Source organism: Ruditapes philippinarum, unplaced genomic scaffold (genome assembly GCF_026571515.1).
Source record: "Ruditapes philippinarum isolate M1 unplaced genomic scaffold, ASM2657151v2 ctg1630_1_1_1_1, whole genome shotgun sequence".
Classification (NCBI taxonomy): Eukaryota; Metazoa; Mollusca; class Bivalvia; order Venerida; family Veneridae; genus Ruditapes; species Ruditapes philippinarum.
Window position 1 is genome coordinate 213,838 of NW_026864902.1, and position 15,336 is coordinate 229,173.

At 33.8% G+C, this 15,336-nt stretch overlaps 1 protein-coding gene across 1 annotated transcript; it reads right to left on the reverse strand.

Annotated features, from left to right (window-relative positions):
- Window positions 1-10,557: 10,557 nt before the first annotated feature.
- Window positions 10,558-13,101, reverse strand: LOC132727216 (uncharacterized). Its single transcript, XM_060712635.1, has one exon. The coding sequence runs from the start codon at window positions 13,009-13,011 to the stop codon at window positions 10,975-10,977; it is 2,037 nt and encodes a 678-aa protein (XP_060568618.1). The 5' UTR covers window positions 13,012-13,101; the 3' UTR covers window positions 10,558-10,974.
- Between the last annotated feature and the right edge of the window lie 2,235 nt (window positions 13,102-15,336).

Sequence of the window (15,336 nt, forward strand, 5' to 3'; positions counted from 1 at the left end):
AACCAATTCTATCACATAATTGTCCTAATAAAGGGCTATCACTTAGTCCAAATTATGTCTGATTTATGGACCTTGGAAGGTGGCTTCTAATATGATCATAAAGACATGTATAAAATAAAACTGAATATCTTCAGTATTTTCAAAGATTGACGTTGTATGTAAAAAATTCTGGAAACAAAGTGATCCCTCGGAAGCATTAATCACAACAAAATAACATAAGAATTGCAGACTCGGTTTGATTGAGTCTGTACATGAGTGATAATGAATAAGTGCAACATCACTCACGCCCCCTAGCACCTATAAACAGAAATATTGATCAACACCTTTAACCTCATTAATGGTTGGTATAAGAAGTTGATTATTACTTTTGTCAGTTACGGTTGTTTTATGATAAAAAATACTTAAGCATTTATGACTGGTGGTGCAATCATAATTTGGACAATGATTACCGAAATTGTTCTAATTGATTTTGCAATAAACACGTCAGAAATGATTTCGACAAAAATACGAAATTTCTGTCTTCTACCTGCAAACATCTTTGGGGAAGATGGTTTTTCTTTTACTTTTTTATTCAGTTTAAGTCGCATCAACACAGTATAGGTCATATAGGTCTTTTCAGCTTTACTGATGGACGAAGACCATAGGTGTCTCTCTCCGAACATTATTTGAGGCACAAACGGGCACCTGAGTAGATGCATAGCGTTCTCACAATTATGAAAATAACAAAACCTCTGGAGCGGCACAAACATTAAGCGCTGGGAGCGTTCAAAGTGTGGGATCCCATGGGCTTTTTTCAATTCTCCAATTACGTGTCCCATGGGAGCTCCTATTGGATTTATACATCTTTTTCATAAAATGGGATTAAAACTTCGTTGGAGGAAAATATTTTCAATTATAACCTTTTTACTGACATTTTTTGGAATTTGCTAGATCAGTAAACTACATCATCATCTAAAGCAGCTTTTATACAAGATTCATATGCTTAATACCTGGATAATTTAACTTTATCATTAGATAATCTTATGATTTTATAATTATTTTTACCATTAAGCGTTATCAATCGATTGCCATTGGAAATGTTCATTTCTGGAAATAGAAATATATAAAATATAATCATTTTTGATCGTGGCATTAATAACCTAGATCAAAAATACATTGAAAGTATTTGTTTTCAATTTGTCAAATTGATCTAAAATTAACTAAATAATTTCACAAGATTAACTATTATAATGGTGATTGACCAACAGTTGATATATAATAATTGAAAAATAATAAGAATATTTTTTAAATATAAATCGGCCTAGAATTTAAAAAAGACTGGTCCACTTTTCTTATAGGTGTATTGTGATCGATATTTATAGAAATATCCTTGGGTCAAGGGCGTTATTTATTATCGTTCATACGAAGAAAATTATAAACTGGAAATTCATTATAAACCCTTCGATGGACATAATGCCACTTCAAATCCAACCCGATTTTCATGTATTTTTTTTCGCTACACAGACTGAACAGCACTTATTGTGCGTTATTCGTCTCGTAATGTTTCGTTTCTATTTCTACAACAATGTATTAACATTGTAACCTATCACAAATAGATACAGAAGAGGATTAGTGTCCTTTTCAAAAGATTAAGGCGTAACTGAAATAAAAACGTAACTATTTATTGATAATCATTTCTTTCGCGCTGAAACTTTGACAATAATTTGATGAAAATTGATGCTGACAATTCTCTCAAGTACATCCAAAAGATCCTTTAATTGTGTTTATGTTTTAATCTTATTTATCAATTAGTTTACCCAAAATGATGAGAAATACGTACTTTTCCAATAACTTGTATTTTCGATCAACATAGTTCTAGAATAAATGGGTTAGCAGCTTAAGTTAAGATTCTTATTTAAGTATAATGACATTTCCCCCAATAACAGGAAAAAGTCGTTATCTGAAATTGTTATGAAGACGATTTAAAAGGGTCAATGATTTCCAACAAAAGTACATGCATTGTTATAAATACAAATGTAAGATAAATCATAGATTTTGTGTCAGATTTTCACATTTTGTGCAATCCCTTTTCATGGTTTATGGTCTTGTGAACAGACCAAATCAATCCGAGTCTGCAATTTTTATTTTTAAACTTTATTTTCTTTGCTCTTTATGAGATTGTACTGTTAAAGTTTAAGTTATGTTGCGTTTTATATTTAAATTGCCCGTGTCTATTGTCCCATTTTTATATTCAAAGACATTTCTAGGCATGTTTGTTAGAATGTATTTTTTTGAAAGTTTTGAAAGTGATACATGTATTATGTTAATTTGGTTTGTTTTTTTCGCTGTCAATTTGAGATGGATTAGTAATACATGTATTACATGAGATTGACTATTATAATGATGAATGACCAATACTTTGTAATGAAAACGTTCCGAAAAAAAAACCTAAAATATAAAAAGACTGCCCGATACGTTTTACAGATACATTCCGAACAATATTTATAGAAATATTGTTGGTCATCTGCAGCTGGATTATTGATTATATATCCATAGTAAAACATTAAATTGAACACAATAGTGGCAAAATGTCAAGTTATTTTCAATTTTTACCTGTTTATTGAACATTTACACTTGAATTGGCATAATGCCACTGAAATTGTTATATTTTGTATATTGTTTCGATATACGAGTTTAAATAGCTTGAATGGTAGAATGTCTGTTGTTCATAATAGGGCAGCAAACTGTCTTGTGCAATAAATAATACAACATGGAAAATTAGAGAATTGACGTTTTTATAATGAAAATGGTGAAATTGAAATGAATTGTACGGAAATAGACACATGATAATAAGACGAATAATATGGTGTCTATTTTTCCCTTTTTTATTTTATTTATTTTTATTTATTTATTTTCTCTATTAATTTTTGTTCTTTTTATATTCAAACCAGTGTAATCAGACTTATGCTCGAATAATCTATTAGATAATTATTGTATATAATGTGTCTTCAAAAGTCAACTTCATGATCAAATTCACAATGAAAAATAACCAAACACTGTCCCGGGAAATCGGATCATTGGTCGCCCGATTCACAGACCCGAGAGACCACAGGCTGCCTGTTTTGATCTATAACCGGACGGTTAAACGAGATGATCTCCTTAATAGGGGTGTTGTGAAAGGACATTTCCCCTCATGAACATTAGCTGAGATTTTGTTTCCTTGAAAACATTTAATAAAAGAATTTTTGTTGATAATAGGTTTCATTATTTTAACTATTAGTGGCGTTGTTTGATTAAATTGTTGCATCAGTAAAAAAAACTGAAATAAGTGTTGACTCTGGAAGCATTTTATAACAAAAATGAATATGAAAATTGGGCGAGACAAAAGTTTGACTTAGTCTGATAAACCAATGACACTTAATGAAAATAGGGAGCTTCCCCTTCACTTCGCTCTAGCACCGGCTTGAGTGGTACTCAATTTTCAAAACTTAAAGCGTTGGAAGCAATAATCCCGTAGGATCAGGAAATATAACAACACTGAAAAGAGTACAAGGCAACTTGCGAAATAAAAAGGGCGTATTAAGATGAAAATGACTGCATTTTCAATTGATTGATCTGTTTCAAAGTAAAAGACGCAGTTAAGTAGAGGTTTGTGTTGAATGAAATTCGAAACTTCAATTTAATTAAACAAAAACATGTTATTAAAGTTTATCTTACATTTCGCCATCTATGGGAACATAAATGTTTTGTAGTAGATAAATGTCTTAAAACGAAGCCCTGTAAAAGTGCAACCAAACGTGTAGGCTGTTTGTCATGTGATGAGCTGGATTTAGTAAGTTCGGCTTGTACATGCACTGCATTAGGAAGACCTCTATCAAAGTACAAACGTTTATGATTTTATACCAGATTACGATTGGTATTAATTTATCAAACCTGATTAAACATCATATACAAGTATCTATTCGTCAGAAATATTTTTTCTGATATTAATGTTCCATTTGATGTGAGCCTGTACTATTAACTTAAGTTACAAATTTCAGATCATTCGCCCATAATGATTATTGTAATTGTGACAAAAATGATCCAAATGCGGACAATGTCGACTAGGACTTATTGATTTACTTAAATTTACAAGCTACAGGTTGATAAAGCATCTGCTTTGACAAAACAAAAACAAAATTGGTAAAACGGAATTCCTTAAGAAAGTCCATAATCATGGCAAAATTGAAAATGTTTCGGCCTCGGTCTGATTTAGCCTGTTCATGTGCGGAAGTGGTGATTGCATACTACAGACCAAGCCCCCTTGCACCGTCTCCAGCAGAATTCAACATGTTAACATAAAAAAGGAGATTTTTTCAATGTTGACAACATTCGCAGTTGTGTTCATACGGGGTGTGATCCCAATGTAAGATGATGAGTATGCCATAAATGAAAAAAAAATCAATTAAAGGATCAAATAAAATGGAAATTTGAAAGGGGCGGAATTTTTGCAAAGTAGACAACTTGTTTATGATTGAGGTATGTTATATCTTGACTGTTATAATTATAAATATGAATGATTTAATATTCTATCATAAGTAAATTCGCTGGCAAAAAATATGCTACCTATATATTTCCGAATATCAAAAATTATACTCAAGATTAATTGCATACTACCGTCCATGCCCCCTAGCACCGGCTTAGGCAGAATTAAACATGTTAACAAGAAAATTTCAATAATCACGATTAGTGTTTGAATTTTGTTTGTCCAGTAGGATTTCAGTATTTTAAATGAATCGTAACACATTTATTTTGGTAAATCGGCAAACTGTTAATCAGTCTAGTATATTGTCTGTAAAAATAATTTAAACACTAAGCTGGTTAAAATTTATTAGTACGTATTAACAAAACTAGATTGGTCGCGCGGCTTTGCCTCGAATGACCAATTTAATTTTGTGAATACGTACTCTTAAACTTTAACCCATACTTAATCTCAACATAAAAATGTAAATATGAAAACTAAAAACTATTTTCATAAGATTTCACTGTCTTTTGATCACATTCTCTTTTCAGTATACATCGATGTTGCAGCCGCATGTAAATCATCTCAAGTACTGGCTTAAGCAGTTCAACATTGAAAACGGCGAAATTTTGAATTCAGAAACATCCACAGATGTGTTCAAACGGCGATTATCATGGGACCTTCAATGCGACACTTGCGTGCCATTCCATGTTGAGCGGTGCATGGTTCCCTGGTAATAGAAAACATGCAACAATCCTTTCTTTATTTCAGTTATTGGCATTCTTTACGAGGACTTGTTTTTATGCGATTGTTAAAAATATTGAATACCTTAAGGTCATAGAAATTTAATTACTTCTAACATAAATTGTATATCAGGAAATAAAGCATTCCCGCGTTTCTCGAAATAACGTTATTGAAATGTGACGAAATTACTTATTCTGAAAGGAGAATTTTGTAGTTAATTTCTACTTATTTTTTTTCTAATTAAATGGTCGCTTGCAGACAAATTATTACAATAAACGTTTCTGTAATAACATGTTTGCCATATAATATAAATTTTAGCCAGTGGCCTATATCAGGAAATATCTTGTTTTTATATATTCCGCTTTAATTTGATTTCTTTTATCTGGTACGCAAATAAAGTTTTGGATCAGATTCGTTTGGAAAAGTTCTCAGAATAACACACTTTCGGTTATCTTTGCTTTAATTCGCAAATTCTTTTCATACTTAATTCAAAAATGTGTGCATTGTTAGATAAAACATATATCTCAACACCATTTACTTTTATTATTATTATTATTATTATTATCAAAATTTTCTTGGGTTTTGCGTCGCACCAAAACAGTATAGGTCATATTTCACTTTTCAAGCTTTGCTGGTGCCATTCCGCGCAGTTTTGTTATCCGACACTTTGTAGAGAAAGCTTTATTTACAATAGAGTTAACCTTATAAAGTGACCTCTCATTAATTGATTATATCGACTTTACAGAGTATAGGTTGTTTTCAGGTGATAGAAACAATAATCTTGAAAATTTAAACACATATTTGAAAGGGTCTTAACTTTAAACTGCTTACCTCTCGCCGATGAAGGTTCGTGTTGCGCTAGAGTCTTCATAATCTTCATGTGGGAAAGCTATCCAGCTAGATCACGGAACGTCGGTGTTCTACTCAGGTGCCCGTTTGTGTCTGGAATAATGTCCAGAGTAAGACACATGAGATCTTCCTCCGCCAGTAAAGTTGAAAAGTCGCCATAAGACCTATACTATGGTGGTACGACATAAACCCAATAAAATAAAAGAAAAAAATGTTTGAAAATAGAAGAGAGAAATAACATGTTCTGTAGAAATAATTTCTGATGAGTTTATTGCAAAATCAATTACAACAATTTTAGTGATTATATTAATTCTTATCCTCATTAGAATTATGAATTAACAACTTAATGTTCGTTCACCTTGCAAATGTTTTTATCTGAAAAAAACAAAAAACAATGTCCTTGATATCATAGCATCGTCCGCAATATGATTGCGCCACAGTCATAAAATACTTAATTATTTGTGCCATAAAACAACCGTAACTGATACAGGTAATCTTGGTATTTATACCAACCATGAGGTTAATGAGAATAATGGTGTTTATCAATAGATGATACGATTTTGCTAATTTCCTTATTTTCGTCTTCTTTAGTATTAAATCCATAGTTTCCTTTATAATCCAATCCATCAAAAATCAGTGAAATGATGGTCTGCACCTCAATGTCGACATTAAAACATTTTGAATATCTCGCTCTTATTGTAAATAAGATATGATCAGATCACTTTACAAAATAAATTTTAAATTTGGCCAAACAAGTCATTTGTAAATATACATGTAAAATGCACATTGTAATGTAGGTTGCATCTACTATAATAAACAGTAGTTAAACACCATATTTAATGTTGTTTAAATTAATTCAGTTAGTATAATATACCATTTTTAACGACAAAATCGTTTTGTTTTTGTTTCTTCCTGACGTTATTCCAGCGTTGACTTATATTAAACGAGCATCAGTCAAGTTTGTTTCGATAAAGCTATTAAAATGCTTTTGAATCTGTTCTTGTATAATCTGTTAATCTCATTTATAAGTAAACAAAGTTTTTTTGTGATTTTTTTCTCTTCACCTGTATTTTGGAAGCTTTTTTTGTGTTTTTCTTTGTGTTGTTGTTGGTTTTTCGGGGTGGGGGTTTAGATTTACTCAAGTATTCGCTCTTGCTTTATATAAAGAACGCAGTTGCACCTGAGTTCTTTCTTCAGGAGTTAAGCTTGAGCAAATCACAATAAGACCTTAAAAGAGTAGGAATGGATAGATTGATGTTTGTCTAATATAAATATTTATCATTAAAAAAGAGGTACCATGACAGTTTTTCTGTTGAAATCAACCGTATAACTGAGAAATTCGTGTTTAAAGACACTATTGATTACTTGAGAAATAAGTTCATGGGCGCCGCCATTTTGGCGTTCTTTCACTCTCGCGAGACAGACGAGACCGAGATTATGACGTATTACACCCACTTTCGGTTTAGGTGTACACACTGGTACAACTGAAATATATCTTGATGAAGAACTTATGAACCTTATTACGTACATTATATATCATTTATGAAAACATCATTTTGAACTGAATTGCTTTAATTAATTAATTGAAGACGCCGCGACATTAATTAACATTTGTCCGGTGTTCAAGCTTGCTGATGATCCTTGACCACATGATTTAAGCAATGACTGCTTAGTTTTCATAGATAAACCATTTTATTTATTTGGTCAATTTAATTTGGGTACTATAAGTAAAATGAGAGATAAACTCCTTCAAATTGACGATAAATCCTTTTATTTTCGCTAGACAAGCTGTCCTTTGTATGTTTGAATCGGGTACATCGCCGGTGTAACATTAAATTTTGACCCTGTTGTGAAATGACCAATTTTCAACGGTCACAGGGTCAATTCTCAACGTTGAATTTTGAACCACCTGTTGAATTTTGAACCACCTGTTGAAGGTGTTGAGAAATGACCCCGGTTCATAATTTAACGTTTGAAAATGACCCCGGTTCATAATTTAACATTGAAAAATGACCCTGAATGTTTATTATATTAGAAGGCACAGCATCTATAAATACGTTTTCAATCCTATCTTTTTAAAGGCGCTTTAACTGAGCTACAAAAACAGACTTTGAGCTGTCATGGTCAATTGTGAAAAGATAACATTTGAATTGCATAAGAATTGTGAGGAAAATTGATTATTTTTGCACTTCTGCTTCAGAAGCTTTTGGTTTTTGGCATTCTTTGCAACATTTAAATTTAGTTTAATCATATTTTATTGCTTTTCTTTATGTACAATATAGATACAATTTCACATGCAATACAAAGTTATTTTCAATAATTTACATGTATGATGCAGTTTTTAATTATAAAGCAAAAGGGTCGGGCCACAAGTTTTAACAACATTAGATGGTTGGCCCTTCCCAATTAGTCTCAATAAAGGTAAAAAGATGTGCGTGAGTCTCGTTATAGTATTGATATTGATAATAGTATATATAAGCAATCAAAGAAAAATGTCTGGAAATAATTAATATGATGCTAAAAAACAGTGACTAAACATGATTTTGAAAGAAAAAAAGACAATAGAGAAAAAAAATGAAAAGAGTAGAAGAAAAAAAAAAATCTGGAAACAAAGTGATCCCTCGGAAGCATTAATCACAACAGAATTACTAGAGAATTGCAGACTCGGTTTGATTGAGTCTGTACATGAGAGATAATGAATAAGTGCAACATCCCTCAAGCCCCCTAGCACCGGCTTGAGCGGTACTCAATTCTGCCGTGTGTCGAAGTTCCCGCCCGTCCGTTTTATCCTTGGTATGAATATAGTAAATAAGGACAACAATTAAGAGCACTCTTTAGGAACTAGGATTTAAACATTTTGAAACCTTCTTGATCGTTTGATAAAAATTTGAACATGATGGAATAACATGTTATTTTCTTCATCACTAAGGTTATTGATACCGAATAATTATTTATAGGCACTTAAAGGATGGTAAGTACGTGTATTAATAAATAAGGTACACCTCTGATCAGTATACAGTGGGCATTTGAAAAAGTAATGGTCAGCGTCTTTAGAACGAAAACCGCATTCACAAATTGGATTGTCGCGTAAATGGTTATAGTGTAAATCGGCATTAAGATTGCTACACTTATTTCTAATTCTTGTGTGGTAATTTGAAGAAACCTGTCACCTGTAAGAAAGTATGACGGAGCTTGAGGCCGAGAAAAAATAATTTTAAGTCTGGCTTTGAATGCTGAAAGTGACTATTACGAGTATCTAGGTCTAAACTATTCCATACTTTAATAGAAGAGGGTATAACTGATTTCGAATAAATTTCTAATCGTCGGGCAACCGTTGCATAATTCTCGTTGTTTCTTAAATTATATGTACTATTATTACCAACTATTTCTGGGAAGATGTCGCTCAAATAACAGGGAAGCTCGCCTCGACTATGTTTAAAAACAAGAATCAATTTTTGCATTTTCCTTCTATCTGCAAGTGAGACCCAGCCAATTTCGCGTATGAGATTTACGATTGATACTGATCTTGTTAGACCAGTCACAATTCGCGCAGCATCGTACTGAATGCTTTCAAGGACATGAAAGGAAGATGATGTTGTTATATTCGAAACATGTTGATGCCATGTTCCATCACTTAATGTTACTCCTAAATGCTTGTGTGAATGAACGAAATTAAGATGTGTATTTTGAAATTAGATGTCGGGGGTATCGCGATTATTTTTTGACAGTGAAAAATACATAACTTCCGTTTTGGCAGCATTAAATTGTATTAACCATTGTTTTGCCCAGGCAGATATAATTTCAAGATCGCGGTTGATAGTAATTTCAATATGATTTTTATCTCTTGCACTTACTGCTAATGATATGTCATCTGCAAATAATCGTGCGACACTTGTAAGTGACTCTGCTATGTCATTCACATAAATTAAACATTTAAATGTGATTTGTGGCAAAACAGATTGAGCAAACAATCTGGAATTTTGCATAAATAAACAATAGCGAAAGCTATATTGTGGCTCAGTCGGACGGACCTCATAAGAATTAATCACACACTCGTCTCCCTTTAAAGACCCAAACAAAATACCTTTATCTCAATCCCAATGCATGCTGCTTATGTTTATATAAACCAAAAGAAGCTTTAAAGGAAGAGCTAATTTTTGTTTCGCTCTTTAAAGGGAGACAGTGTATTTACTACCACATAAATGTTTACTTGCTGACTAGCGGATTACTGGGTTGGTGCTAAAGATAATGTATGAATTGCTTGATAAACTATTTTTGTAGAGCGTCTGTGGCGAAATTGTAAAGCGTCAGTGGTGTATAGGCTCCGTACTGGGATACGAAGCAAGGAGTCCGTGGTTCGATTCCGGTTAGGTTGTCATCATGAATGTTTATCCTTAAGTAAGGCAATTCACTCTGCATTGCTACTGGTTTCTTCCCCGCTTCTGCTGGGAAGAAACTACCTCCATGGTCGACTTTTTAAGAGTCGCCGACATCTCATCCAAAAGACATCTCAGATGTGGGTTTGAATCCCAGCGGAGGACGCATTTGTCAGTTTGCCGTGGAGGAGTGGGGTCTGGTACTGGTTATTTCCAGGACTGAAATACTGTAGAAAACTCATAAAAATAAACAAACACATGCTTGCACATGCTTCATTTCGATACTGATTAGGCTTTATTAATATTGTCACTCTTTCACTTATATCTATTTGTTCTGCATTAGAATTTGGTGGAAGCTCGATTTCGATGGGAAGCCTGGTTTCCCTACCATATACTAGAAAAAATGACAATGTTGTCAGAAATTGAACATGTTTAACAGTAACAATACCTTAAAAGAAGCATAAAAAGCGACATACGAAACAAATTTTTCTTTGTTAGAAATGTCTTTCTTCTGTAAATATTTATCTAAGATAGCATTTTAACAAAGTCCCCCTGGTCACACAACAGGTTAAACACGTTAGGCTCTATTCGCTTTGAAACGTGCTCTAAGCCTCTAATGTTATAACTTTTGTACTTAAATGTCTGCACATATATCACATTTTGACGGAATTCAGATGGCAATTCTTGTAAAATACTCTCATCCTTGAAATTATTAACCAAAGAGCCTTCCAACATTTCACTTGGAACGTACATTTTTAAATCTTTTGGCACATAACTGCCAATTGGAATGTATGGAGGTTTACTGAAGATTTCCTCATTGATGTCCAACACAGGCTCATAGTGGTCATATTTGTGTACTATGTACACACTAGCCTCACCTAGTGAGTTGTTTGTTGAACTTAAAGGTGGATAGTTTATCCAACATCTCTTATCCCCGTAATCACAAAAGACAAAAACATTGGTGTTTGTCATGGTTGAAAAGGCTCGGATTTGAACGTCAGTTCCGTATTCACCAGAGTTCCACATTTCGGTTCTGTTAAGATAAGCTGACAAGGATTCGTCTGCGTATCCTTCAAAACGTTCACTATGTGTAAGCATAAATTCTACGACCGCCTGTCTCACTTCATTGAAGTAGCTTTGGACACCGGATACAATATAACTGAAAGTACGAAATAAACAATTACCATCACCTCTCATCCGAGGAGTGTTTATCGGTTGTGAAGTTGAAAGCATTGGTCTACTGTTTATATGCTTATGATAATTCCTGACTTTTATGTTGAAAATCTGGCAGTTTTTATCTTGCCAATGAGGCCCTGCAGGATCAAATGACATATAAGTACTAGGATCTATGCGATTTATTTCGATATCGTCAGTTTCACTTTCTTCATCTATGTACACTCTTCTTTTCTTAAATGGAATATTCTGTTGTTCTTGTTGCTTTCTTTTAATATTGCGTCTGGTATAATCAGACTTCTTGTCACGGCTGTCGGTATCAGACTTCTTGTCACGGCTGTCGGTATCAGACTTCTTGTCTCGGCCGTCGGTATCAAATTTCTTGTCAGAGCTGTCGGTATCAGACTTCTTGTCTCGGCCGTCGGTTTCAGACTTCTTGTCACGGCCGTCGGTATCAGACTTCTTGTCACGGCTGTCGGTATCAAACTTCTTGTCTCGGCCGTCGGTATCAAATTTCTTGTCACGGCTGTCGGTATCAGACTTCTTGTCACGGCTGTCGGTATCAGACTTCTTGTCTCGGCCGTCGGTATCAAATTTCTTGTCAGAGCTGTCGGTATCAGACTTCTTGTCTCGGCCGTCGGTTTCAGACTTCTTGTCACGGCCGTCGGTATCAGACTTCTTGTCACGGCTGTCGGTATCAGACTTCTTGTCACGGCTGTTTGTATCAGATTTCTTGTCACAACCGTCGGTACTTGACTCCTTATCATGGTCGTCCGATTGCTCGCCATGTTCTTCTGTATATATGTTCGCTTCATGTTTGTAAATTTTAAGCCTATTTCCATTCACGACTGCAAGCTTCCCTTCAAGCTTATAGGCTCCTTTACCTAACACTTCTTGAATAAAGTAAGGTCCTGTCCAAATTGGACCAAGTTTACCCCCTTTCCTTGAAAGTTTCCTAGTGTTGTGAACTAGTACTTCATCACCTATGTTGAATGCGTGTTTTTTCACTTTTTTATCATGGTACTTCTTTTGTCTCATTTGTTTTTTCTTTATGCTTGCACATGCTTCATTTCGATACTGATCAAGCTTAATAAATATCTTCACTCTTTCACTTAGATCTATTTGTTCTGCATCAGAATTTGGTGGAAGCTCGATTTCGATGGGAAGCCTTGCTTCCCTACCATATACTAGAAAAAAGGGTGTTTGATCAGTAGTACTATGTTTCGCTGTTCTATATGCAAACAGAACAAATGGAATCTTACAGTCCCAATCATTTTGATTTTCGTTTACATAGTGTACTAACATGTCGGTAAGGGTACGATTAAAACGCTCCGTATGTCCCCCCGTTTGTGGGTGGTATGGGGATGCCACATTGTGATCGATTCCCATAGCCTCACAGAATAACTGGTTTAATTGATTGCAAAATTCTCTGCCCTGGTCCGTTATCAACTTATTCGGCACTCCATGTACACAAACAAACTGGATTTATTTAATTCTAGGTCACTTGCATCTATAAAGAAACAAGAGCTATCACTGAAGGTGATGAATACCCCCCGCATGGCACATTAACTCCTAATATACATATATCTGTATTCAGTTCATTATTCAATGTATTCATTCATGTTAATTGTCGAGTTCCCTGTAGCAAATGGAAAAGAATTCATTCCAAATCAGTGCAGCACTGGCCAAACAATCAATGTTATGAAGTTTGTGTCATAAAAATTCAGCAAAGGGCCATAACTCTTTCAAATTGAATGCAAGCAAATTAGCATGTAGACATCATACAAGTAGACTTCATACCAATTATCTCTGAGAAATTCTAATGAAGTCCACCAAGCTGTGTCAAAATACATGCGAACAGATTTTTCGTAAGATATGCGCAACTACACTTCATATAAATTACTCCTGTCAAGTTTCAATGAAATCCAACCAGCGGTTTGGGAGAAGTAGTGCACAAAAGATTGTGTCTTAAAAAATCAGCAAAGGGCAATAACTCTGTCAAAATAAATGCCGACAGATTTTTCTTACGATATGCGCAACTACACCTCATACCAATTACTCCTGTCAAGTTTCAATGAAATCCGACCAGCGGTTTGGGAGAAGTAGTGCACACAAGATTGTGTCTACAGACAGACGGACAGACAGACAGACGGACGGACAGGCTGATTCCAGTATACCCCCACAACTTTGTTGCGGGGGGTATAATTAAAAAGTGTGTGTTATTTATGGTAACGTATGTTACGGACAGAAAACATACACATTTTGATAGTTTCAATTTTCAGTTCTTTCCTTATTTTCTTTTTCACCAGTCGAATTAAATTGTATCTGCTTTCTACTTAAATATTTTGGTATTATTTCTCTATTGTGGACTGGAACCATTTAAAGTTAAAGTAAAATTATTTCTGTCGAGGTTTCAATTACTAATTTATTGGACAAACTGTCTTCAAAATAAAGAAATCACCGAAAATCTTAAGGGACGAAGGGGTCCTCTAGTAGCCCGGGGAATCATTTCACCATTTATTGACAACAACATTTGCTGCAGCAGCAACAAAAAGAAATGACTCGCATATTCCCGACATTGCAGTCTATCCATGTAACAAGTGTCATGAAGAAATATTATAAACTTGCAGAGCTTCTTCAGTATTAGCAATGGCGTGTTTTATCGTTACCTTAGCAATAACAATTGTTGACAAATTGACATGATACTGTGACATTCATATTTTCGCATTATAAAGTACCAATGCCAAATCTGAAGTTTCATAAAGAAGCATTTAGGGTAAACTGATCGTAAGTCGGACACGATCTAGTGTCGGACATTTTTGGCACTTAAAATCATTAGAAATAGCTTGGGTGAAGTTCTAAACCCTTAGTTCTTTCCGTACTTTGATTTTTGTTTTATGTTAAGACGGCATTTACTCTTTCGTGACGTATTTCCGGTCTTTACGAGGTTGTCTTCCGTGAATAGCTCGAAAGCGCGAAATTTCAAACTTAATCATCTAATAAAATCAAACTTACTTTAGATAGATCAACGAAACCCTGTCTTTACATACAGGTACATGACTACATTTTCGTTTATACTTGAAATTTAAAGTGTTTTTTGCTCTACAAACGCAAAATCCAGCAATGTTTTAAAAGTAGATAAACAAAATAAGTCTGTATTTGTATGCTGCAGAGTTGATCAGGAGACAGACACTGAATTTTAAAGATCTGATCTTAACTCGGACTGTCCGACACAAAATCAAGTGGAAAAAAATGGTTTTCATAATCTTTTAAAAATCTATGTTCCCTATTATAAAAAATAGAGCTACATACAATGATTTAAAGTTAGAAATTCAATTAGATTTAGATCTAGATCTAATATAAAAGAAACAAAATATTTTTCCGATTTCACGACACTTTACACATGGAAGTTTCTATATTAACGTTATAGCCCCTTAAAGGAATCTTAACATATTTAAAGTATCTATTGATTACTAATAAAGAGCGCTGAACTGTTAATACCTTAATTATATTTTAATAAAATATTTGAATATTTAATTCTTTTCTCACTAAAACAACATTCAACAGAATTAATAAAATTAGTTTTTTTATGTTCCTCCATCTGTGTCCGTACATTTTCGTACGAAAAAAAAGCGTTTTCATGAATTTCATCAGAATTATTGTAACAAGCAGACGGACGAACATATGATATAACGTTTAGTTTTCATATTTTTC

Coding starts and splice junctions, on each gene's coding strand:
- LOC132727216 (XM_060712635.1), bottom strand. CDS start 13,011: ATGGGAATCGATCACAATGTGGCATCCCCATACCACCCACAAACGGGG.